At 58.6% G+C, this 24,173-nt stretch overlaps 10 protein-coding genes and 1 non-coding gene across 11 annotated transcripts; 5 read left to right on the top strand and 6 right to left on the bottom strand.

Annotated features, from left to right (window-relative positions):
- Nucleotides 1-298: 298 nt before the first annotated feature.
- On the top strand, nt 299-1,345 carry ACO1O0_007594 (alpha/beta hydrolase; the record flags this gene model as incomplete). The annotated part of the gene is made up of 1 exon (XM_083196964.1): nt 299-1,345. The coding sequence occupies one exon, from the start codon at nt 299-301 to the stop codon at nt 1,343-1,345; it is 1,047 nt and encodes a 348-aa protein (XP_083048172.1).
- A 1,325-nt stretch (nt 1,346-2,670) lies between these two features.
- ACO1O0_007593 (uncharacterized protein) lies at nt 2,671-4,554 on the top strand (the record flags this gene model as incomplete). The annotated part of the gene is made up of 1 exon (XM_083196963.1): nt 2,671-4,554. One exon carries the CDS (start codon nt 2,671-2,673, stop codon nt 4,552-4,554), a length of 1,884 nt encoding a protein of 627 aa, XP_083048171.1.
- A 1,477-nt stretch (nt 4,555-6,031) lies between these two features.
- ACO1O0_007592 (uncharacterized protein) lies at nt 6,032-7,111 on the top strand (the record flags this gene model as incomplete). Its single annotated transcript, XM_083196962.1, has 1 exon — nt 6,032-7,111. One exon carries the CDS (start codon nt 6,032-6,034, stop codon nt 7,109-7,111), a length of 1,080 nt encoding a protein of 359 aa, XP_083048170.1.
- A 370-nt stretch (nt 7,112-7,481) lies between these two features.
- Nucleotides 7,482-8,267, bottom strand: ACO1O0_007591 (glycosyl hydrolase family 61-domain-containing protein; the record flags this gene model as incomplete). The annotated part of the gene is made up of 1 exon (XM_083196961.1): nt 7,482-8,267. One exon carries the CDS (start codon nt 8,265-8,267, stop codon nt 7,482-7,484), a length of 786 nt encoding a protein of 261 aa, XP_083048169.1.
- Nucleotides 8,268-9,370: 1,103 nt separating this feature from the next.
- On the bottom strand, nt 9,371-9,846 carry ACO1O0_007590 (VOC family protein; the record flags this gene model as incomplete). Its single annotated transcript, XM_083196960.1, has 2 exons — nt 9,371-9,534; nt 9,609-9,846. The coding sequence occupies 2 exons, from the start codon at nt 9,844-9,846 to the stop codon at nt 9,371-9,373; spliced, it is 402 nt and encodes a 133-aa protein (XP_083048168.1).
- A 506-nt stretch (nt 9,847-10,352) lies between these two features.
- On the bottom strand, nt 10,353-11,202 carry ACO1O0_007589 (concanavalin A-like lectin/glucanase domain-containing protein; the record flags this gene model as incomplete). The annotated part of the gene is made up of 2 exons (XM_083196959.1): nt 10,353-10,741; nt 10,803-11,202. 2 exons carry the CDS (start codon nt 11,200-11,202, stop codon nt 10,353-10,355), a joined length of 789 nt encoding a protein of 262 aa, XP_083048167.1.
- A 959-nt stretch (nt 11,203-12,161) lies between these two features.
- ACO1O0_007588 (S-adenosyl-L-methionine-dependent methyltransferase) lies at nt 12,162-13,607 on the bottom strand (the record flags this gene model as incomplete). The annotated part of the gene is made up of 3 exons (XM_083196958.1): nt 12,162-12,674; nt 12,751-13,287; nt 13,347-13,607. 3 exons carry the CDS (start codon nt 13,605-13,607, stop codon nt 12,162-12,164), a joined length of 1,311 nt encoding a protein of 436 aa, XP_083048166.1.
- Nucleotides 13,608-14,097: 490 nt separating this feature from the next.
- Nucleotides 14,098-15,376, bottom strand: ACO1O0_007587 (S-adenosyl-L-methionine-dependent methyltransferase; the record flags this gene model as incomplete). The annotated part of the gene is made up of 3 exons (XM_083196957.1): nt 14,098-14,551; nt 14,594-14,819; nt 14,887-15,376. 3 exons carry the CDS (start codon nt 15,374-15,376, stop codon nt 14,098-14,100), a joined length of 1,170 nt encoding a protein of 389 aa, XP_083048165.1.
- A 1,790-nt stretch (nt 15,377-17,166) lies between these two features.
- ACO1O0_007586 (oxygenase MpaB family protein) lies at nt 17,167-18,048 on the top strand (the record flags this gene model as incomplete). Its single annotated transcript, XM_083196956.1, has 1 exon — nt 17,167-18,048. One exon carries the CDS (start codon nt 17,167-17,169, stop codon nt 18,046-18,048), a length of 882 nt encoding a protein of 293 aa, XP_083048164.1.
- A 587-nt stretch (nt 18,049-18,635) lies between these two features.
- Nucleotides 18,636-18,716, bottom strand: ACO1O0_007585. The gene has a single exon. It is a non-coding gene; the product is annotated as a tRNA-Leu (tRNA).
- Nucleotides 18,717-20,540: 1,824 nt separating this feature from the next.
- Nucleotides 20,541-23,944, top strand: ACO1O0_007584 (uncharacterized protein; the record flags this gene model as incomplete). Its single annotated transcript, XM_083196955.1, has 13 exons — nt 20,541-20,840; nt 20,919-21,765; nt 21,817-21,836; nt 21,898-21,947; nt 22,001-22,055; nt 22,114-22,162; nt 22,224-22,394; nt 22,463-22,478; nt 22,543-22,756; nt 22,809-23,284; nt 23,346-23,497; nt 23,557-23,786; nt 23,861-23,944. The coding sequence occupies 13 exons, from the start codon at nt 20,541-20,543 to the stop codon at nt 23,942-23,944; spliced, it is 2,664 nt and encodes an 887-aa protein (XP_083048163.1).
- Between the last annotated feature and the right edge of the window lie 229 nt (nt 23,945-24,173).

Here is a 24,173-nt window from a genome sequence, read left to right as displayed (position 1 = left end):
AGACCAAGAGACCAGCCCCCCAGTGGCCTGTGTTTCCTGTGCGTCATGCAGTCAGATCAACGGCTGCAGATCCGAGCGACGTCCATTGGCCAAAGCGAGCGGCGATCAAGGCTCGACTCCGAATTGGCGTGACCCCGCATTGCGACCACCGTCGGATTGCTGCAGGAGATGGCAAACTTGATACGTATTACCACAACGACATAAATTTGACCGGCACCAGAAGGCCTTACACTCGTTAAGAGAAGGGACGCATATGTCAGCCAGGAAGAACGTTCCTCCACATACAGAGTTCACCAGCATGGCATCAGACACAAAACATGAGGCACTCCAGCCCCTGCACCCGTCCATGGCGGGCAAGCTGGACCCCGTCTTTGAGGAGCTCTACAACCAGCATGTCGCCAACACGCCGATGAAGCCCATCGACCTGGGCAAGCTGCGCGACAACTACTCGCAGCTCTACAGCTACGCCACCGGGCCTGCACCAGAGGTGGGTAGGGTCTATGATACTACCTTTTCGCTCGACGACGGTACCGAGATCCCGCTTAGGGTGTACGAACCGGCAACCAAGGGCCCGTGGCCAGTGCACATCGACTTTCATGGCGGAGGATGGGGGCTGGGCGATCTGGAGACCGAGGGTCACATCTGCCGCCATGTGTGCGTCAAGGCCAACGTTGTGGTCGTCGACGTGGCATACCGCCTGGTTCCTGAGCATCCCTTCCCGGCCGCCATGATGGACAGCTGGGCAGCCATCAAGCACATCCACGAGGGCGGAGCTGAGAAATTCAACATCCTGCAGGACAGCATCTCCCTCGGCGGCGTGTCTGCTGGCGGCGCTATCTCACTAGCCATGGCACACCTCGCCCGCGATGCCTCACTGGCGCTGAAGCTCGTGGCCGTCGGCACGCCCGTCATCGACGACCTCTCCCAGTACGAGTCAGCCGCCGACTCCCCCTGGCCATCGATGCGCGAGAACGAGCACGCCCCGACGCTCAACTGGGCGCGCCTGGCCTGGTTCGACAGGCTCAAGCGCACGCCTACGTCCACGTCCACGGCCGCCCCCGACGCCGACGCCGACGCCGACGCCGCTAGCTGGTTCGTCAACCTCCTCCAGGCGCCCAACTTCTCCGGGCTGGCCAGGACAGTCGTGTACACGGCGGGGGCGGATCCCCTGCGCGACGAGGGCGAGGCGTACGCGCGCAGGCTGGCCGAGGCGGGCACCGAGGTGACGCTGCGGCGGTTCCCGGGCGTGCCGCACCCGTTCATGCACATGGACAAGGACCTGTGGCAGGCGAGGGAGTTCATCGACCGCACGGCGAGGGAGATCCGGCTTGCGCACTGGAGCTGAACTGTGTGTGAGCTTGGGCCAGGTCGTTGCGACGCTGTGAGGACAGCTTCACCTAGCTGTGGGATCGCCCGTACGAGGTGGTTGGACTCGGTGCTGAGTCCTGGTAGTCTTGATACACGGCGGCCGCCTGCTGTTGCACCAAGCCAACGGATTTTGCCGTCGTGTTTGCCGCGCCATCTCACCTGGCAAAGATGCCAAGCAAGGTGACAGCTGTGGCCCAGGAGGCCGCCGAGTTGAGCGCTTTAGTCGAGTCGGTGGGTGGATGATTGGCCCTGCCGCTAAGACAAAAGGATGAGGTGGATCTGTTGGTCTCAGTTGCGCGTCCCGTGAGCGGTGGCTATGGACAGTGAACGGGCAAGTCGTCGTAGCCAAAGACCATCATCGTCATCGTGGTCTGGAGGAGTCGCTCCATCGGTTACGGTCGAGAGTCAATCGAGGGAGTGTCGCCACCTCCAAGGATTCCAGCGGGTTCCGCACGTGGGGAGGGATTGGGAACACGGGCGTTTGAAGAGTCGAAATAGGAGTATGTCGGTGTGAGCCAGCGGTCGTGGAAACCTGCCACTTCCAGGTTTCAATGAATTGGAGACATGCGTGTGATTGCACTGTCCACTGTCCAGCGCGTCGGGGGGCCAATCAGGCGCTACAAACCCCGCGTGGCTCCCGCTGGGCCTGATCCAGTGACGATATCCAGCAGTGCACACTGCAGGGCGGCGGTGTCGGCGAGCGAGATCCGAGTGCCCCTGATGGGCCTTCCAAGTTCCAGGTCCAGCTGGTGGCGCCCTGCGAGAGCGAAAATCCCCCCCCCCCCTTTCCCACCCAAGCCCCCGTCGGCCCGCCTCCTCCACTGACGGATCCATCGATGGCACCTGGGGGAGGGCTCGGACCGCCTGCCAAAGCCTAAAGGGCTGCCACTGTGCCAACCGATCGCCACTGGAGGACCCCCCCAGGGTCCCAGCCGCCACTCCCGCCAAGCCACCCCAAACGTCCCCAGCTTGTACAAGAGCTTGCGTGTGTCACGGATCGAACTCTCCCGTTGCCAACAGTCCCCCAACTTCTTCGACTTCCTTGGCAACTCCCTCCCGCAGGGTCCAATCTCCAGACCCTCTCCAGCTCTGCAGATCCCCCCCCCGTCCCTCAAAGCTTCCAAACGCCCAAGCCAGACTTCATGCCTTCAATTGCGTATCCGGTCGAGTAGGACCTCCATCCCTCCGACAGCGCCCTCGAACCGGCCGACCCCAAGCTCCACGAACCTTGTCCTCGAGCGCCACCCTGCCACAGGCTCACGCCCACTCCCAGCCGCCCAGCCGCCCAGCCGCCCAGCCGCCATGACGACCGAACGCCGCCCCGTCTGCTACCGCTGCGCCCAGATCAAGCAGGCCTGCGACGGCAACCTGCCCTGCTCGCGCTGCACGCGCCTCAGCCTGCCCTGCCGTGCTCGCAACACCCCCGAGACCGGCTATGCCGACGATGCCTTTGCCGCCGACGCCCCCAAGGCCCGTATCCGCCGCGTGCAGACGGGCTGCGTCATGTGCAAGCAGCGCAAGAAGAAGTGCGACGAGGTCAAGCCCAAGTGTGGTGACTGTCGCCGCCTGTGCCTCGAGTGCCAGTGGCCGCCCGAGAAGGCGAGGGAGAGAGCTGTGGGCAAGGCCACGGGGAAGGCGGCGGTGCGTCAGAATCGTCCCCCGGTGACGACGGAGATCATGATGACCTTGCCAATGGCCTTGCCTACTCCCGTGACGGCGACCCCCGTGCCATTGTCCGATCCGTTTGGCCAGATGTCGCAGATGCCCATCCGCCAGCACAGCCCCATGCTGGACTCGCCCGTGAGCGTCAAGCAGGAGTTCATCGAGAGGAACGACGGCCTGCAGGAGGCCTACGCCCAGGCCAAGTCGGGGATCGTCAACTATGATGCCAGGGCCACCTGGGAGTCCCCAATGATCACATCCCCGCCGTGGTACGAGATGATCTCGCCCATCAGCAACCACAACTCGCCCGATCCGCCCGATCCTACATCGCTATCCCTGTATGTGCCACAGCTACTGCCCCAACTCACGTCGCCACACGACCGCGCGCTTCTCAACCATTACTCCCACATTGTGTCGCCCCTCCTATCACGCCGGTCCAACACATCCACAAACCCATACACCAGCTACCTGCTTCCCCTGGCCCAGTCCAACGACTTGGTGCTGCACTGTATCCTGGGCCTGTCGGGCAACCACTGGCGCAAGATGCAACCCAACATGGGCAACCGCGGCCTGCTGCACCAGAGCCAGGCCACGCAGTCCCTGGCGCGCCTCCTCCCGCACGTGGACCGGACAAGCGCCGACGTGGCCCTCGTGAGCAGCCTGCTGCTGTGCATGACGGAGCTGTTTGACGGCACCAGCGAGGGCTGGAAGCTCCACCTCAAGGGCGCCAAGAGACTGCTGGCCGCCCTGCGGCGGCAGCACGGCGACCTCTGGACGGGCCAGTACCAGTTCCTGCTCCGGCTGTCGAGGTTCCTCGACTCCGCCGCCACGGTGTCCACGTGCCGACCGCCGCTCATGGAGGAGGAGGCCCGGGACGCCGCCGCCGTCGAGGGCATGACGCCCTCGGCCGACGCAGAGGACTCGGCCGTGTACGGCATCCCCAAGGAGCTGTTCCACCTGGTGGACCAGATCAACAGCCTGGCCGACAAGCGCAAGAACCGCGTGGACGGGCCCTCGGAGGCCCTCTTCCGCGAGGAGGCAGCGCAGGTGGAGGAGCGCATCAACCGCTGGGCGTACGAGTACGGCGGCGTCAGCCGCGCCGTCATGACGCTCGCCCCGGCCGACGACGACGCGCTGCACGCGACCACGGCGTTCGAGCACGCGCTGCGCCTGCGCCTGCACCAGATCGTCGAGGGATACGACGTGCACGACCCGCAGGCGACGCGCGGCGTCGAAGGCATCCTCGACGGGGTGCAGCACATCCGCTACGGGAGCCCGCTCGAGACGTGCCTGCTGTTCCCGCTGGTCATGGCCGGGGGCGCGTGCAGCCGGATGGAGCAGCGGGTGGTGGTGCAGGACAGGCTCATGGTCATGGAGCGGACGTGCGGGTTCGGGTACGTGTACAACGCGAGGGAGCTGGTCGAGCGGGTGTGGCGGCGGAGGGACCTGGCGGAGGGGACGGGCGAGGTTGTGAACTGGGCCAAGATTCGGTACGAGGAGATGCATGGGCTGGTTGTGTTCTGAGGGGCCTGGTTATGCGCCACGAGGGAGATGTCCCAGGTGTCGAATCATGTCGTCCTTGTTGGCGAGATCGACGCACCACACAGCAAAGACTCTTGCCGGATGCCCACGGCCACACCGTTGCCATGTTCTCTGAGGACGCCCTTATCCAGCGGCTTGGTCTGCCGCCGTGCGCCGACCCGGTACTCGTCATGGTGCCGTCGCCTATCACGGCAAGCTTCTAGGCTGTGGCGATTCGCAACCGTGTATATGTCTATGCCGGTCAGCGCTGTTATCGATTTTGGGTGGCATCGCGCGGTGGTGGTGACGATGCCGGGTCCGTGCGCCAGTCGATAGCTTGCTGGGACGGCTGGCTATACGCATGGTCCTCGTGCCGGCTGTTGCCAGCGCAGCACATGTCACCCTGCAAGAGCCTACACGCGACGGCGCGGGCGTCATGTAGATGACCAACTTGGAGGAGATGCCGCTCGAGGACACCGTATGAGCCGAGAAATGAGAACAAGGTGGCAACCATGCGAGGCTGGAGCGAGATTGGAGGAGAGGAACGGCTAGATGGATCAGACAAATCCTGGTTTTACATACGTAGACTAATAATATATATACTATGTACATATATATTTCGTGGCTCCTGTGCTTCTGACAGGAAAGGGACAAGATTACGAGTATTGATCGGCTCCTATTGGATAGCCCTCGGCTAATATCCGCGGCCAGCCAGCCACCTGGTGCCAATCACTGCCATGTTATTCGTACGTGCTCCGACGGTAGGGAATGGTGGTATGAACACGGGACCGCGGACCCAATCTAGTCCCGGCGCAAAAGCAAAGGCGTGGCTGGCCATTATCGCCCCGGCGGCGGCGGCGGCGGCGGCGGCGGCGGTGTGGTCATGTAATGCGGTGATAATAATAATGATATGTCTAGTCCGGATGCGACGGGGGGTGGAACATGCCCCTCGCCTTCACAACTCCATCCTGGGTGCTATTCGACACAATGGCCCATGGCTGACGCGATGACAGCTGCCTCCCCGTGTCCGCGGGACCTACGGATACACGGGGATAGCCTGCAAGTATTCGTAATTGGACCAACCATCCCGAGTGTCCGGGTTGTCTGAGCTATTCCGCGGCGTGGCAACAGGATGGAGACGGAACCTGTTACACAAGTTGCGACGGCTGCGCGACTCCACACCCCGCGAGCTACATGCCTATACGACTTGCTCACCCTGTGCCTCGGTGAGTCGTGACCTGGCATGTTGGCATGCTCGCCATCTCTACGGCGGTGCCTGGTGGTCCCCTGGCATCGGACGGAGAAGGCGTGTCTGTCGTCATGATTCATGACCCTGTCGTGTGGGCTTACCCTTGGCCCGTCTCGATGGCTATACAATGAGGCTAGGACCTCGCTCTTGTGCCTGCTCCCTACCCTGACCTGGCCATATCATCTCAGATACTAGGCAGAACTCACACCAGCCATATCAAATACCGCCGCCATGCCGTCGAGGACTTTTGCCCCCGTCCTGCCCCCTGAGCTGGTCGTCGTCACGGGCGCCAACGGCTTCATCGCCCAGCACTGCATCGCCGCCCTCCTCCAGCAGGGCTACACGGTCATCGGCACCGTCCGATCCCAGGCCAAGGCCACCGCCGTCCGGCACGTCCACGCCCAAGACCCCCGGCTGACCCTCGTCGTCGTCGAGGACATGACCTCGCCGGACGCCTACCTCTCCCAGCTCCAGCCCTTCTCCCCCAGCGCCATCCTCCACCTCGCCTCCCCGTTCACCTACTCCGCCACCGACTACGACCGCGACCTCATGGCCCCCTCCGTCCGCGGCGCCACCGCCCTCCTCACCGCAGCGAGCCTCCTCCCCTCGGTCCGCCGCGTCGTCCAGACCAACAGCTTCGCCTGCATCTACGACGCCTCCGCGGGGCCCCGCCCGGGGAAGACCTACTCGGAGCACGACTGGAGCCCCCTGACCTACGCCGACGGCGTCCACGCCCCCGACGCGCCCACCGCCTACCGCGCCAGCAAGACCGTCGCCGAGCGCGCCGCCCTGGAGTTTATGCGCGACCGCCAGCCCGGGTTCGACCTCGTCAGCCTGTGCCCCGGCATGGTCTTCGGGCCGTTCCTCCCGCGCGCGGTGCCGTCGTCCGCCGGGGAGCTCAACACGAGCAACGCGCTGGTCCACGCCGTGGTGTGCGCCGCGGGGGGGGACGCGGCCGCTCTCCCGCCGACGAGGGCGCCCGTGTGGGTGGACGTGCGGGACGCGGCGGGTGCGCACGTGCGGAGCCTGGAGAGGAGCGAGGCCGGAGGGGGCAGGTTCCTGCTGGCGGCGGGGGTGTACTGCAACCAGGAGGTGGCGGACGAGGCGCGGAGGGCGGTGGCCAAGGGTAGCAGGCTGGGGAAGGGGAGGATACCCCTGGGGCAGCCGGGGAGGAGGGAGGCGCATCTGCACTACGGGGTGGATGCGAGGGGCGCGGAGGAGGTGCTGGGGATGCGGTGGAGGGCGCTGGGGGAGTGTCTGGGGGAGCTGGTGCCGCAGCTGTATGAGATGGAGGGTGGTGGTGGATCATGAGGGTGGTTGGGTCTATGATTATTGCTAGACGAGGAAATGAATATGTTTGGGAAATTGTTGGATAGCTCGCCGCATGCAAATCCCGTCCCGGCGGAGTGTCGGGGGCTCGGGGTGGATGCCGGGTTCGGGGCTCCACTCGGAGGTAGATCGGCCAGCAAGAGCAGGGTCTCCGGGATGAAACTTGTCAGGAATTCAGGTCATCATGTTGAAGGCAAACGCAAATCTCAAACGGTCAATTTGAATGCATTGAGCTGCCCGGTAGACAGCAAGTATACCCCTCTGCCTACCGACCACCCACCGCTATGTACATGCAACCCCATATATACACCACCCATGCGCCCGTATACACACCCATCCACCCATCCACCGTCTAAGGCATGGCATTGCAGTTGCCATCACTATCCGCCCCCCACGAGTTCAGCGTATGGTCCTCGCAGTCCTCCGGCCACACCCCCGGCCCGGGCGAGATGTACTCCTGCGGCGGCGGCCAGTAGATGCCAATCAGGATCCCCGGGTCCTCGGCCGAGTACGCCCCCGGGAACTTGGCTGTCGGGGCGGGCGCGCCGCTGCCAGACCCGGACACGGACAGCTGCGCGCAGCCCATGTAGAACTGCGCGCCGCCGACCTCGCCCGCGCCGTGCAGCGCAATGTGCTCGCCGCGCATGAGGTACTCGCCGGGGGCCAGGTCCTCGGGCAGCGTGAAGGTGAAGTTCTGCGCGCCGCCGGTGCCGGGGAAGGTCGCCCACGACAGCCCCGTATCCGCGTCGATGGCGCTCGTCGTCAGCGCGTACACCTTGAACCAGTCGCCGTCGCCCGTGTAGTCGGAGGCGGACACGCCGTCGGGCGCCTTGCTGAGGTAGACGTAGAGGGGGCCCGGGTGGCCCAGCTCCGAGTTGATGTCGAAGCCGACCTCGTCGCCTGGGGCCACGGCGTGCGTGAGCGTCTTGGCGCGGATCTCGGCGTCGTTGCCCCCGGCGTTGCACACAATGTCGGCAGAGGTCACGTCGGTGACGGGCGAGTTGGAGTTGGTCGTCTGGCGGACGTACTCGTAGGGCTGGGTGACCTCGCCGTTGACGATGAGGGCCTCGAAGTTGTAGTGCGCCAGGGCCGAGGGGATGGCCGCGGCCACGACGGCCAGGGAGCAGGCTGACCGCATGGTGATGCTAAGCAGAGTTTGAATATGGGAATTGGCAATGATGAAAGATGCTGCTACCTCGGACACGCCAGCTTCTTATACATGTTCCTCCCCTGGGCAGTGGAGCCGACCACGGCGGAGCATAGCCGCCATCTTCTCTTGACATGGTCATCTCGAGGCATTCGAAACAGCAGAGGGGCCCTGATTTTGACCCCAAAGGCTGTTTCCACCAATTACTTGGTGCAGGTCGGCCTTGAAGTGACTCCGTGCCAGTAACGCGGCCCGCGACCCGGCCGGTGGTGATCCTGGTTTGGGTATTTGCGGAGAGTCCGCCTCCGAGGCCCCATATAAACCGGCACTGTTGACCCCCATTCCAAGAGCCGAGAATGCCAACCACTATATTTGGTCTCTGTCATTCGTCCATATTTACCAGGGAGCTCGTTCGATGCCGTCAGCTGATGCGTCGTCGTAGCCGCCCCCGTGCAGCAACCTTAAATTGACCAGAGGGCCACCGGTGCATGACGTGCAGATACATCTCCATGTACTGGATATCGGGATGGCCCGAGCTTACCGCGGGGAGCGCTGATCTCAACCGATCATCTTTTTGCCATGCTTTTGCCATGCTTGTTTGTCTCTACTGTGATCATGGTCTAGGTGGCTGGCGGTTAGAAACACGGCCGGCCGTGTACGGATCCAAACGTGTTCCATCATCCCTGTCCTCAGACGCTTCCCGAAACGGCGCTTCCTTCGGCGGCAAGATGAAACGAATTGGTACAGCACTTTTCTGTTTCGGTCCTATCCGGAGGCCGCTGACAAAACGGTAAGTTGTTCGTCTCATACTAAGACTACTCGGGAGAAACAAAGGAGGGGTTCAAACCGCGCCGACCACAAGCATACTCCCATCACCATTCACCAAATCCCGAAAATATAGGGCGTCATTATCTAATTTTGCAGGGTCAAGTGTCAATTTGCTTATCAATGTATGATGGCTCAAGTATCCCGCCGAATCCCAGCCATACTCCCGCTCACCATATCTAACAGCTAGTTAAGACATAGAGTCGCGCTGCTTACACCCGCCTACATCCCAATCAACACTTGATCCACACAAATAGCCCCTAATACAACTAGGCCGCCTCGTGGAAGACAGCTTCGATATTGTTCCCAAAAGCATCCTTCACAAAGGCGCCGTAGTAGTTGGCGTGGTAGTGCGGCCGAGGCCCGGGAGCGCCATTGTCACTGGCACCGCTCTGGAGGGCCGCCGCATGGAACGCGTCCACCGTAGCACGGTCTATCCGGTCAGCATTTTTCCTGTCCAACATGAAACTACAAATCACCCAGGTGCCGAAGCAAGAGACGACCCACCCTTTGCGCGGAATGCAATGTGCACAATGGTGCTCGGCGCCACGGGCACGCCGGTCAGCCAAAAGTCGGCCTGGTTGTACCCCTCGACAGTGGCCTGGCTGGGGCCCATGCCGGCGACAAAGGGGCCGAACTGCATCTTTACCTCGTAGCCGAGGGGCTTGAGGGCCTCGGTGTAGAACTTGAGCGTCTGCTCGTAGGTGTCCTGGGGGACGCACAGGCCGATGTGGTCGATGGGCATTTTGAGGGTTTGGTGGATTGGTTGATGGATAAGTGGTTTTTGATGGATATGAATTGGATACAGATAAAAGATGACATATCGACGCATCGGAATCCCCTTAAATACCCTCAGCCATTGACACAGTTGTGATGTGGTAATTCGGCCTTCTCAAAGTTCCGGCCAGGCGACGGTAAACGGACAAATGAGCTTGTCCGGTATGTAAGTAAGACATGAGAGGAGAGGGCCATGACACAAATAGCAGCACAGATTCCTGCCCCCTAGGACTCAGCTAATGCAGGATCTATTATCACCAAGCACCAAGATTCACGGTCTTCAATAACACCAGAAATAGTACACGCACTCACCACAACCTTCGCTCCGGTATGACTAACAGCCAGATTCTTTTTGTATGTACAGGAAGAAATATGTAAGACGAATCCAAGTAACAAAGAAAGAATCACCAGTGCCAAGTACACCATGCAGAGTTCCATGCAATCTCACACCACAGAGACCAACAAACAACCCATTCACGCCGTATTATAATACATATCAATAGACCGGATCCTAAACACCGCATCCCTGGCCGGCGGTCCCGCCGACCAGTCCTTATCCCCATTCGACCAATTGTTAAACACCCACGGCCCGGGCACGCTGGGCACGTCCGTCGTCGCCTCCCAGACCTGCAGGCCGTCGAGGAACCACTGGACGCGCCCCTCGGTCCAGTCGATGCGGTACTCGTGCTCCAGCCTGGTCGCCAGGGCGGGCGGGTAGATGTTGCGCGACGTCTTCTTGCCGTCGAGGTCGGCGTCCTGGTTGGTGAGCCACAGCCGGCGGATGCCCTTGTTGGAGCGCGAGTAGCGGTCGGAGAGCCACTCGATGTCTGTCTCCTGGCTGTCGGACTCGTAGAAGAAGATGCCTACCATGGTGTCTGTTAGTTCCATGGATATAGGTCAATCTGAATCAAAAGGGCATCTCACCATTGCAGACACCCGCCGGCTCCGAGAAGATGGCCACAGTCCGCACGCTGGCGTACTTGATATTGTCGACATCCGTCACCACCTCGCTGCACTTGTACGGCATGGCGGTCTGGCCGCCACCTACCAGAAGCTCGAGGTATCCATGGTGCACGGCGACGTTGTCCGGGACAAAGACGTGCGTGTCCTGCACCTGGTAGTCGCTAATCTTTAGGCCCTCGGGCAGACTGTCCCCTAGAAACGTCCACGAGGCGTGGTTGTCGAATGCCACATGGGGGCTGACAAAGTATTTGCCATCTTTCCTCGCCGGCTCTGGGGAGCGGCGGGTGGAGCGGGACATGGGAGTGGCCCAGGCCAGTCCGAAGCCCAGGAGGGCCACGGCGAGGGTACGGGCGAGGATCATGCTGAATTGATGATGGCTTCTCTGTCGGCAATATCTGACAGCATGTATTACTGTTGATCTACCCTCAAGTTCATATGCAGAAACCTGCATCACCCTATATATACCAAATGGGCATCACAACTGCACCAATTCTCCTCCTCGACAACGGGCAGGCCAGACTCTGAGACCCGTCGGATCACTCTGCGGCAGTGATGCTAGTATATCCATAGAACCCTATGATCTATCCACATGGCAGCTCCCAGCATTCCATGCGCTCAGACATGCATCCTCCCAACTTCCCCATCCGTCCAAGCGAAGGATTCCCACGCGGCCACGCCACCACGCGACAGCTCCATGGTCACCAGGCGGCGCCTTTGTTAAAAATAACACCAGTCACTCCTCCCCCTGGGGACTCGTAGAAGCCTTTCAGCTCGGGATTTTTTTCTTTCCCCTTTTTGCCTGCGCGGACTCGGGCGCTGGTGCGGCATTGAATTCTCGCCACGTGGGGACAGGACGGACGGACGGACGGCGTCGGCAACGTCAGCCATGGTGCAGGCAACGGTTTCTGAAATACCGCTTCACACACAAGACTACAATCTTCCCGCTTCATGACATCATGACTGGCCATGCGTACATGTGCTACGACACGCAAAAGACAGGTATGAGATTGTGGTGGTGAGAGTAGCGATGCGAGTGGTGATATCACTGGAGCCATGTCTCGCAGGCCGTCCGTTGACATTGGACCTCGACGAGCCGTCTCCCTGCATGTATGTACACTGCATTATCTCCGTCTGAACCGCTGTCAGCCGCAGGTCGCAGCAGCACCACATACACATACTCATGCACCCCAGGGTCGTAACTCAGATATCAGTATAAACCAACACATACCCAGCCGCTGCCCCATCCAGCCCAATCGAATCAATACAACTGGCCCAGCACGGCAACTTCTACTACAACCCTACTACCCTACCTGTCCTACCCTACCCAAGCCACTCGGCCTCGACAAAGCACATACGGGCCCTCTCCGGCCTCCACACCCTGTTCACCCGGTACCGCGCATCCGCCTCCCTGAACAGCCCCTCCCAGTCCCCCGCCTCCTTCTCCCGCGCATTCACCGTCACCTGCATGAGCAGATCCATCGTCCTCACCGTCTTCTCCTCCACGTGACCCACCGACCCCGGCTCCGGCAGCCCGCCGTCGTTGACAATCACCTTGGCCCCCGGCCTCAGCGCCGGCACCAGCGCCCGCAGGATCTCCACGCAGTACTTGTCCGAGAAGCCGTGCAGGATCATCCGCAGGAGGTACGCGTCCGCCACGACGGGCTGCGGCGTGAAGAAGTCGTGCGTCGTGAGCTGCACGCGCGCCCGCAGCGGCTCCGGCACCGTGGCGATCGTCTCCGGGCTGCGCATCCCCGCCGTGTCCTGGACGATGAAGCGGAGCCCGGGGAAGGCCTGCGCTATAGCGAAGGAGACGTAGCCTTGGTTTCCGCCCACCTGATACCAAGCGGTAGCATCATGTCAGCAAGAGAGTGAAGAAGAGCGCCAGCACCGAGATGTCATGTATACTCACGTCGACCACGGTGGCCCCCTCGGGCAGATCCCCCCACGGATACCCATCGACCACGAGATCCACCGAGTAACCCTCCCCGCCCCCGTGCGCCTGCATGGCGAGGTTGTACCTCCTGGCAAACACCTCGTCCTGCTGGATAAAGTCGAACCAGGGGATCCCGTGCCCGTACGCCAGGTTGACCCCCGTCTCGGTCGGCTCCCCGCTCGCGGGCCACTTCTTCATGGCGTCCACGGCGCTCGCCAAGGGGAGCCACAGGTCGCGGGTCATGAACCCGACCCAGCTGTTCATGCGCTCGTCCTCGAGGAGGATGCGCGACGAGCGCGTGTGCGCGACGAAGCCCGCCTGCGGCTCGCAGAACAGGCGGTTGGTCATGGCGTGGCGCAGGAGGCGGCGCAGGTTGAGCATGGGGATGGGCAGGCCGTTGTTGAGGGCGACGACGCGGGCGGTGAGGTCCTCGTAGGAGATGATGCCGTCGAGGGGCACGGCCTCGTGGACCTTGAACTCCCATATGGCCTGCAGGGACAGGGAGTTCACGCTCTAGGGGACAGGGTGGTCAGTGATGGGCGCTGCATCGCTCTCACGGCGCGGCGGCTTACATCCCAGGCCAGGTACCGCAGGCTCTCCTTGGGGCCGACAGAGATGTCGTAGAGCTCCTTGGTGAGGGCCGCGAGCTCGAACCGGGCCTTGGAGGCTTCCTCGTCATCGGGAGAGATGGGGAAGTCCTCAAGGCCGTTGACGTCGAATGATGCCGCATCGAGGCCCTTGGAAGAGAGGTAGCCTGTCAGGACTTTGCTCTTTTCCGAGATTTGCTGCGACAGCGTCGTTATCCGCTCGATCGAAGGCGACGCCATGGCCATATACGAGTCTACAGCTTATGTGAAAGTAGGAGAGGAGGTGATTTATGGAAAAGTGTGCGAGGAGGGTATTTATAGGAAGATACCTAGGCGTGCAGTCCTCGGGATACCACTGGTGATGATCATCGACAGGCCCTCCAACCCGCCTCCAATCCTCCACACTGTCAACTGATGGGCCCCCCTGTCACCTCCTGCAGGCAGGGGCCTAGGGCGAAGCGAGGTGGTTCCTATTCCCGTCCAAAAAGCAAATATTGACTCCGCTCCCCAGTCAGAGGGGCCACGTCAGACAGGTGGAGTTAGGGTCGGATCCGGTGCCCTGGTGGCGGTTCTTCAGGCTTTTGCAGTAGTAATTAATGCTAGCTGTTTGTCTCACTTGGAGGGGGATCAACCACAGACCCTATCGCATCACATCAGACGTTGGAGACCCGATCCAAAGAGGCAAAAAAAAAAAAAAAAAGGACAACAAAAAATAGCAAATAAATCATATCAATGCCTACGCTGGCTTCTGGCCAATAATGGCGTGGAACGGAATATACGCATGCTGGCTGCTGTCCATAATCTCCTTCCTCACCCCCGCCAGGAACACCTCGATCTTCTCGGGCGTCCACTTCAGGCCATGCCCCAGCGGCTTGACCGAGATGCCCTGGAGGCCGTCCAGGAAGTTGCTGCGGTTGTACAGCCCGACCATCTTCATCTTCTGGTCCCTGGGCCACACGCCCAGCGGGAGCTTGTAGATGCGCTCCTCGACGTTGACGAACCCGGCGTCGATCAGCCGCTGCTTGTTCTTGTGCACGGTGAGGAGGTCCACGCCAAGGACGGCGAGGCCCTCGGCGACAAAGGCGAGCCACTCGCTGACGCTGTTGTCCTCTCGCATGGTGCCGTCGTCGCAGTACAGGGCGCCCATCCGGATGTCCTGCAGCTCCAACCAACCTCCAGGCTTCAGTGTGCTGCGGGAAACAAAGGTTAGCTGACCGACCGGTTTCTCTCACGGGTGACCTAGTGCGACATGCTTGTAAGCTTTTGAAAGCAACCCTGCCCAGTTGCGGATGGCGGGCGCCAAGTGCCGGGCGTGGACATAATCGATTGACTCAGGGTCTTGGATCCATTCCGCCTCAAAGTCGTCGACAACGAAGCGGACATTGGGGGGCACCCAGGTAGGCTGGATGGGGCTCAGATCAATGCCCAGGATATCTGCCTCGGGGAACTCGTCTCCCACTGCCGGGGGGGGGGGGGGTTATCAGCCAAGACAGCACGTCTAACTAGAGGCACCAAGATGGCTCACTGTCAATCGCCCAGATGCCCGTGCCGGTGCCCAGGTCGAGGATGGTCTGCGGGTTGTCGAGCGGCGCAAAGTGCAGCTTGCCGTCGCACAGGTGGGTGATCATGGCGTGCTTCATGTCCTCCCTCTCCTGCTCCGGGTCGTCGTTGGGGATGAGGTAGCGGCCCTCCTCGAACTTGTGGTACCGGCGGTTGGCCTCGAAGGTGTAGTCCCGGACGCTGCTGGAGATGGACGTGGTGGCCCTGGACGCGCCGTCGGAGCCGTAGCCATCGTCGTCGGTCCCGTCGTCGCTGGCGCCGTCACCGACAGCCGGCTCGGCCTCAATGGCTGCAGACGGTGAGGCCTGAGTTGGGGAGGAGCTCCCGGCCTGGGTTGGCGGGGTTGGCGATTTCTTGCCGCTGCTCTTGCTCTTGACCGAGGTAGGCGAACCGGTCTGGGATGCCCGAGGCGATGTCCTGCCGGCGGGCGCGGCTCTATCGGGGCTGCCTGTCATTGTCGTGGGCTCGTGGTCACCTCTGCAACGGATCAAATGCTACGCAAGTGAGAGGTTTGAGTCTGGGATCCTGGATGTTTCGGGCGGGGACTGGATCAAGCGGGGAGTCGCGGCTACCTGGAACCTGGAACTAATACCTCGAGTCCAGGGACCCCAGGGTTCAGGGAGCGACCTTGACACACTAAGATAGGAGAATTAACATGGCGCCCTCTTCCCCGACCTGGCCATTCAGCCGGATATTCCCTGTGAGGGCTCCGGCCCCCACTGAAGATTCCGCCTCCAGGCTCCGTTCTGATGTGGTCCGCATCGGCAGGAGCCGTCAAACGACTCCAGTGCTCCACGTCGCCGTTGCGCCAGCTAATACTAGCGGCTCCGACCCCAGGCAGCACACAGCGCAGAGAGGGTGTGATGGTCTGGATCGAGGAGATGGAAAATGGCAGAAATGCGCGCGCATTGAGTCCGTGGAAACGTGTGGTCCATGGTGGATGTTGTGGGCGTGACGCAGGAGATGAGTCCTGAAAGGACAGTCGGGCGATTCGTTGCGATGGAGTGGGGTGAGGTCGTTGTTACGGTGAGGTGAGGTGAGGTCCATGGTATGGTTTCATCATGTTGGCTGCCACCCAGGTAGCATTTAGGTGCCTCAGGCAGGTCTCACAGTTAGGCTTAAGCACTCTCGCGGCTTCAGGTCGTGAGTGAAAGCAATCTAGGACTCGGGCAAACCGAGGGTCACGTTATCGGTCCCAGCTGATATTTGACTCGAGGGCTCGACCCAGCCTTTGATCCTTTCACCGTTTCCCACCTGCAACGCGTTCCAATCCCCACAAAGCACAATCCTCGCGAATGCCGTCACGCAGCCTGTCCTTTTCTCTCTTCTTCAACAGCCCAGTCCACAACTACATACACATCTTATGGTGGTAGATGAGAAATTTAGTTTATATTCTGCCATAAAAAAGACTAGGTATCTCCCATCGAACTAACCCAATGGCCCAAACGCATATCCCACGGCCCAATGTTACAGGCAGTAAGCTAACTACCCTACATCAAGGCCATGCCAGGCCATCAAGCAACAATATACAACGTCATAGACTTGACGCCCGATATATGTCGTAGCACTTGTTAGTCATCTGACTTACGCAACTGCCTCTAAGTGTTTTTTCCCACAATTTTTGTTCCAGATGCCGTGCTACTACGTGGTACAATACTACTAATCTAACAACCATAGTATTAATAATCAGCACATTGACAACAACCTCAATCTCTGAGGAAAAAGTCACGCCCCTAAAAAGGCCTGAATTGATTGATGGAGCAAATTTATGAGTTTGATTGGATCCAGCATCCAGGATCAACCGCGTTTACGTTTTTATACCGTTAACAGACTTGCTACTAGTTCTCGGTGTGGGATAGTGGGATAAAGACATGTCACGGTTGGACGCGGTCACTAGGGCCCCTGGTGATCCAAGTAACGATCACAAAATACTGTTCGAATGTCTTGGAAGATTCTCAAAGGTGAAAAAGTGGTACAGCTTTTGTGCCCGGTTGGGAATGAGGCGGTAATATACTGGTGAACTGATGGGCTCACTGGTTACCTACCTTGGATAGCCTGCCTCGGCTTGGCCTAGGTGTAAGACCACAAGTTGTCGATCACGAGGCGTCAACATACATGTACTCGCCCAGCACTTGTACGGGGCAAACCTAAAATGTGTCCACGCCAAGGACCCATCTGATCCGGAGATATAAGACAGTCAATCGTTATTCATTTTCTCTCCTACAATAAACCCATCCCTGCGGTAATGACTTCGACTGGGATAGAGACCCGGGCGCTCACGGACGGCGACCTGACAAACCATGGCCGGTATGGCCAATACCACGAGCCCGTCCTCGAGGCCGACGCCATGCGCAAGGTCGTCGCCGAGGGCTGCTCCATGATCCCCGGCAGGGCCGCCGTGATGCTTCAGATTGCCGCCAAGGGCGTCGGCAGGGGCGTCTCGGACCACAGCAGCTTCACCAGGCGGCCCGTCGAGCGCGCCCGCCGCAGCATCTTCTACATCTATGTCATGGCCTTTGGCACACCCGCCGAGCGTCGTAGAGTCACCGACGCCACGCATCGTGCCCACATGCGCGTCAAGAGCGCCGACTACGACGCCAACGACGTGCACCTCCAGCTCTGGGTTGCCTCCACCATCTACTGGTCCTTTATATGTGGCTACGAGGACATCTACGGGCCGCTAGACGACGACACTGCCGACCGCGTCTACCGCGAGTTCTCCGTCATGGCTACGGGGCTGCGTGTCCCACCTGATATGTGGCCCAGGGACCGCGAGGAGTTCAAGGCGTACTTTGACCGCACCATAAACGAGCTCGAGGTGACGGACGAGGCCCGCGCCGTGGCACGGGAAGTCATGTACCCGGGCCAGAACCTGCCCTGGGGCTTCTGGCTCTTATCCAGGCTGACTGGGCCGTCGCAGCGCGTCACGACCATTGAGCTCCTGCCCGAGAGGATCCGAAATGAACTGGGGTTCCCGTCTACCTTCTACACGAGGACCATGTACTGGCTCAGGTCGAGCATGGATAGGATGGTATATCCCTGGTTGCCGGAAGTGGTCCGCCATTATCCCATGCAGTACTTCATGAGTGACTTTCGCGATCGGATGGCGAAGGGAACTGGGCTTTAGCTGTCGGTGTACGGTACGTGTGATGGGAGCTTTCAGCTTGAGAATGAGAGGAAAGACGGTAGGATAAAGGACTATTTGTAAATCGCCATACGCTATGTATTATAGAAAGATCTCGAGCAGGGGATATAAGCCCCAAAACATGATACATTTCTCATAATATTATAAGAGGAATAACATTCTACGTATATATGTCTATTATTAACAATGATATTAGTAGGTGATAGGCAATCAGCGTCAACAGGGTCTAACAAGATCAACTCATTTAGGGACGAAGTAATTGTTGCCCCATTAGCTATTGCGAAAAGCTATGGGTAGCACTCTAGCTTTACGGTACTGTTCAAATTGTTACTCGTGTTACAAATGGTAACTTGCGCATGATGGATGTAGAGGAACACCGCTATCTCGAACTGTCGAGTTTAGGGGCCTAGACGGTTCCATGCTATTACACTGCAGCGGAGGTGTGCTACCTCAAACAAAAAGAGGAGAAAGAGAATAGGAAAATAGAGGAGAAAACAAGGCCCAGTAGACTTGGTCGAGGAGTTTCGCTCCACAAAAAAAGAGCGAGGCAAAAAAAAATCAAAAAGAAATGGTCAGAAAGGGATTCGAACCCTTGCCTCTTTCGAGACTGCGACCTGAACACAGCGCCTTAACCACTCGGCCATCTGACCTCTTCGCTGACTGATTGATACAGTTGGAGGTGGATGGTGGGTGCTCTGCTAACTCTCCTCAACTTACTGCATCGAAGAGGACGGCAAGTCGCGCATGTCTCAAGTGCAGACGCCAAGTGCAGACATCCACTCGTTGATGGCGACTTTAGATCACTTATTCAACGTCCGTCTTATTTAGAAAAGAGCAGGTCTTTTTTTTGCTATGGATTTTCATCCACTACGAAGTATCCCTTTTCTCTTCTTCTTCTTCTTTTTTTTTTTTTTTAACACGATCGCTGGCTTGCGTTGAGCCAGACCCCATCCTGATCGGTCGCAGCAGGATCAACGACAGGCACTGACGGAATCAACGGAAACAACGGAAACAAGGGACCTGTCTGCTGGACCCCTGGTGGAGTAGCACCAGACCCTGTTCCCCACGCACTCGGACTTCGCCCGGACTTGACTTGACCGGGGACTTGGGCACCAGCTGTCGAAAATGCAACATGATGGCATTCATCGAAATACGACATTGTAAGCCCCCATTCTCGAAGGGGAAACTGGAGGGATTATCATCAGGCTCCCGGGTGACAACCTCGCGAAAGGCAGCTCGTGTTGGATTGATGCCCCAGTGCTGACATTGACATGCCAGAAAGGCAGGCACCGTTTTTAACGGCTGATGGCATGGGGCAGTCGGACAATATGGTGGTCGATGTTTACGTACTCCTCGCAAGGTGCAAGTAATAGGTGATGGAGTGTGTCCACTCTCATGAGCTCAATGGGCTAGTAGCAACATGACCTACCTATGCCAGGCCATACATTTGAAACAACGGAGGCTTTTATACGGTAGCGATAATAGTAGTATATCCATATCATCTGCCGCTAGTGTTCGACTATATGAGGCTATTGGGGTTGGCGATGGCGGAGGATACCGGGGTGCTTCCAGTCTATTGTTACATCTGCACTCGCGTTCTTCAAGCGAGCCATACGACTCGTTCGGAAACGGAAAATATGCTGATGCTAAATCTCACTTGCAGACGGCTAGCCCGGCCACTGGCTAGCTGCGCTGCCCCCTGGCTGCACGTGGATTTCTATGTGAATCCTCTTCTTCCTTGGCGTTCCACTCCCCGCTATGCATGCCTTCTCTCATAGCCAGTCGACCCCTCCATAGCCACCGAACGACTTGGAGGCAATGCCTACTGTGATAATCGAGCACACCATGTTATAAAGCATAACAAATCTCACAGTCGGGGATTATTTCACGCCTCGAGCGACATGTTGCTGCCTCCGGCCGGAGGCTGTTGCTTACCCTTGTCAGCCTGATCTCGGCTTGGCAGTCCCCTTGCGGAATGTTACGTATACATGGTAGATACGCTTTGCCTAGCCCTCAGGAATCCCGAATCCCACGTAAAAGCACCGAAATGAGAATGTACACCACTGTACGGTATACCCCCGTCCGTACGTGTGTACCTCATCCTACGTAATACTCTGCGCTGTCTCAGCATGTGTAAATCCACTTCTGCCCTGGACCGCGGTGTTGTCGTGTAAGCGACAAGCTAGACTGGGCTGGGCCAGGGCGACGTACTCGTATGTTGCCAAGCATGCTGCTATGCAGCGCCCACCAAGTAGGGGATAGGTTGCTATTAATAACGGGAGAGGCTTGGAATGTCTCAAGAAATGAGTGGTTTAGGATCCGTCGGTGCTCCGTGTGAGCCGTGTCGTGCATGAGCAGCATGGTCTGTTCGTGGGTTATATGAGAGCGGACAGCCCGCTTCCTTTGTCTCGGAAAGAAGCCACGCTGCGAAGCCATCGTGAGGCCCATTTCACTCCCTAAAACCATACTCCACCATGGTGTCCCTCAAGGCGGCCTTGTCGCATTACGGGGCGCTGCTGTCGCTATGCGGTGGCATAGCCGCCTCTCCCATCAGCCCCAACTACGCGGCCGAGCTGTCCAATCTCCAGCAGCGCGACCCCCTGGACTTTTACCTCCGTATCATGCCACTGGGAGCGTCGATTACCAAGGGCTTTCCGATCCCCGCCAATACGCACGGCAATGGATATCGAAAGGCGATTCGTGATCAGTTGCGGTTTGAGGGGTACGAGGTCAACATGGTTGGCAGCCAGCCTCACGGCGAGATGGCCGATAGTGTAATCCCCCCCCCCAGCTTTACAAAGGCTTCCCAGAGGGCGTGAACTCAATACAAGTAGCTGACCCGCCGAGAATAGGACACAGAGGGATACCCCGGGTATAGGATCGATCAGATCCACCCGTTGGCCGTGTCCGCCGTCCAAAAATACAAGCCTAATGTTATCCTCCTCAACGCCGGCACCAACAATGCAGTCCAGGATAACGGGGTCAATGAGGTCAGTGACCTGATGGGGAAGATGATATCGGAGTGCCTCGAGCATGTCCCGGACACACTGCTGGTCCTCTCCACCCTTGTCCCCAACAAGCTCCCAAATGGCATCAAGAACGTCCCCATCATCAACGAGCAGCTGCGCGCCCTCGTTCCCAAGTTCCAGGCCGAGGGCAAAAAAGTCATTCTGGCCGACATGAACGACGGCTTTATCCTCGACGAGGACATCAGCGACCAGATCGACGGCAAGGATGACAAGACCCATCCCACCGCCGAGGGCTTCCGCAAGATGGCGTCTGTGTGGCGCCATGCCATTGCTGAGGGTCAGGAGAAGGGTTGGATCAAGGCGCCCAGCGACGACGTCGACTTCAAGGACGACGAGGCCAGCAACCAGTGCTCCAAGCAGTACGGCGACGGTAACAGCGACCCCCGTGGCGAGACCCAGGTCCTCTGGGGATCGTCCAGCCTCATCAAGGACGACGGCTGGTACCGTCACAGCTCCGAGTCCAAGGGCAAGATTGGTGCTGCTACGCGCAAGCACTGGTTTGCGCAGCTGGTGAACCATGGCGCCGCTCGCGGTAAGGAGCTCGACGACTGGATCACCATTGAGGACGATGCTACCTCGCTCGTGTTGTACGTGAACAACCCGGACAAGCCTGGGACATTCAGCAATGATGGTATAAAACTTGATGTCAAGGATAAATGCAACGCAAGAGGTGAGTGGATTCATTTCTGGGGCATTTGAAGATTTTATTAACATGAAACAGGTGTCCGCTGGGGCGATGTGGTATGTACTGATATATGCTCGAATTCATGTTTAGGCGACTTGCTCACGCGGTTTGCGGCAGAATAACGACGGTCTAGACGATTTTATCTGCATTGGCACAGAAGGCAATATGTAAGTTGACTACTCTTCCGCTCGCTCATATTTACCTGTACTCACCATGGCAGGTATGTTTCTATCAACAAGGGAGGAGAAAAGCCGACCTTTGAGTATCTCGGCCTGGTAAGCAGATATAATACTTTGTATACTCTGCCAGCATGCTTTATCTGACACGAAATAGTATAAGGAACATGTCGACGGATATGCGCAAGAAAATGTTCGCCTCGGAGGTCTGTACTCTCCCCACCCAGCCCAATTTATCAGCAAATTCTAATTCCCTTGCTTGAGCAGACATCGATGGCGATGGAAGACTCGACTACTGTGTCGTTGCCAGTAACGGCAATATTGACTGCTGGCGAAATGGAGGCGTTGGTGACAAGGCTGAGTACTGGCAGAATATGGGCGTTGACCAGCCAGTCTTCACTGGCAAGGGCAAGGGTGACATTGCCGGCGTGCGATTTGGTGAGTGACCCCCGCCGTCTTAATATTGACGCCTCGAAGATGTGGCTAACCATTACATCGTACCATAGTGGACATCAACGGCGAGTAAGTGCCATTCTTTGTTTATGCGATGTGTATATGTATGTGGACGCGTCTAACACGAGGACAGCGGACGTGCCGACTGGCTCTGGGTTGACAATGATGGATCTGTCAGCACCTGGGCCAACCAGCGTGGCTTCTCCAAGAGCATGAGGCCCTACTGGAAGAAGTCTGGCGACCCCAACGACGAGAACGACGAGGGCATCACGCACGTTGGTATGGGCAAGGACGTGGGCCGCGACAAGATCTCCTTTGGACGAATCTACGGCAACGGGCGAGCTGATGTAAGTCCACCCCATGTTTACCTGGCAGTCCTCTATGCTGATCATTTCGCAGTACATGTTCTGGGACACATCCGACGAGAAGGACCAGTTCGTCTCGGCCTGGAAGAACACAGGCTCTGGCGGCACACACCAGAAGGGCGACGGCGCACACTGGGGTGACATGACAGGCACGGGCAACGACGACTACCTCTGGATCTACGCGGCGGGTGACATTGTGCTCTTCCGCAACAACAACAAGCCGCCCAGCACGGACAAGTTCGACGACGCGACCGCCTGGGCCGAGATGGGCATCGTGCTGTCGACGGGCATGAACCGCAAGGCTCTGCACATTGGCGACTGGGATGGCGACGGCAAGGCCGACGTGATTGGCGTTGACGAGAAGACGGGTGCGCTCACCATCTGGTTCACCGACTACAACGCCGACGAGAAGAAGATTAGCTTCAGGAAGGAGACCCGCGAGGGCACGTACTGCACGCAAGGCTGGGGTGTCGGTCTCTTTGACATTGGCGCCTTCTTCGCTGACATTACGTATGTTCTCATTGCCCCTCCCCACGTAGATCAACTTTTACTGACGGTTTCGCTCGTGCAGCGGAAACGGCAAGGTGGACTATCTCTGCATGGACCCCACGGGACTGACCAAGGGATGGCTCAACCGCGACGACAAGGAGCTTGACGACGTTGGTCAGATCAAGTTCAGCGAGAAGCTTGATCGCGCAAACTTCCGGTTCGCCGATGTTAACGGTATGGCTATAAGCTGACTCAAGACTCATAAGAACTTTGCTAACACCAGTGGACTCTAGGTGACAAGAAGGCCGACCTGCTCTGGGTGGATAAATTTACCGGGGATGCCACCGTCTGGTATAACAATGGCGAACTCCCCGACGGCGGAGAGATGAACGGCAGCAAGTTCCACTGGGTCAACTCTGGCAAACTCTACCAGGGCTCGTCCCGCGGGCCCAACATGCACTACCCGAACCTGGGAGGCCAGGGCCGTGCCGACATGGTTGAAGTCGACCCTCAGACCGCAAAGGTAAGTAGCCGCGTTTCCCCCTTTGTGGCTACCTGTGATGAGAGACGACGACGCTGACATGGTGAATTTAACAGGGCAAATGCTGGTTCAACAGCTGCCCGCGTGGAGGCGACGATGGCGAGATTGTCGACCCCAAGCTGCCCACCTATTCCCCGTAGCGCTACTCGTTAACGAGATCCAGGACACTACAAAGGGCACGCTGTCATCATGCTTTATATCTATTCAGGGTAATAGACTGTGTAAATAGCAACCGATATACATATCCATCATTCTTTCATATCAGCCGCTGCTGGCCCAGACGTGCGACTTGACTCGCCGGGTCGGAAAGGTTGTAGCTACTGTATATATTTATTCCATAATCCAAATTTCATGAAGAAGCTGTTGATT

This window comes from Amphichorda felina (assembly GCF_050947745.1).
Source record: "Amphichorda felina strain 45539 chromosome Unknown scaffold_7, whole genome shotgun sequence".
NCBI lineage: Eukaryota > Fungi > Ascomycota > Sordariomycetes > Hypocreales > Bionectriaceae > Amphichorda > Amphichorda felina.
This window is presented reverse-complemented; position numbering and strand designations above follow the sequence as displayed.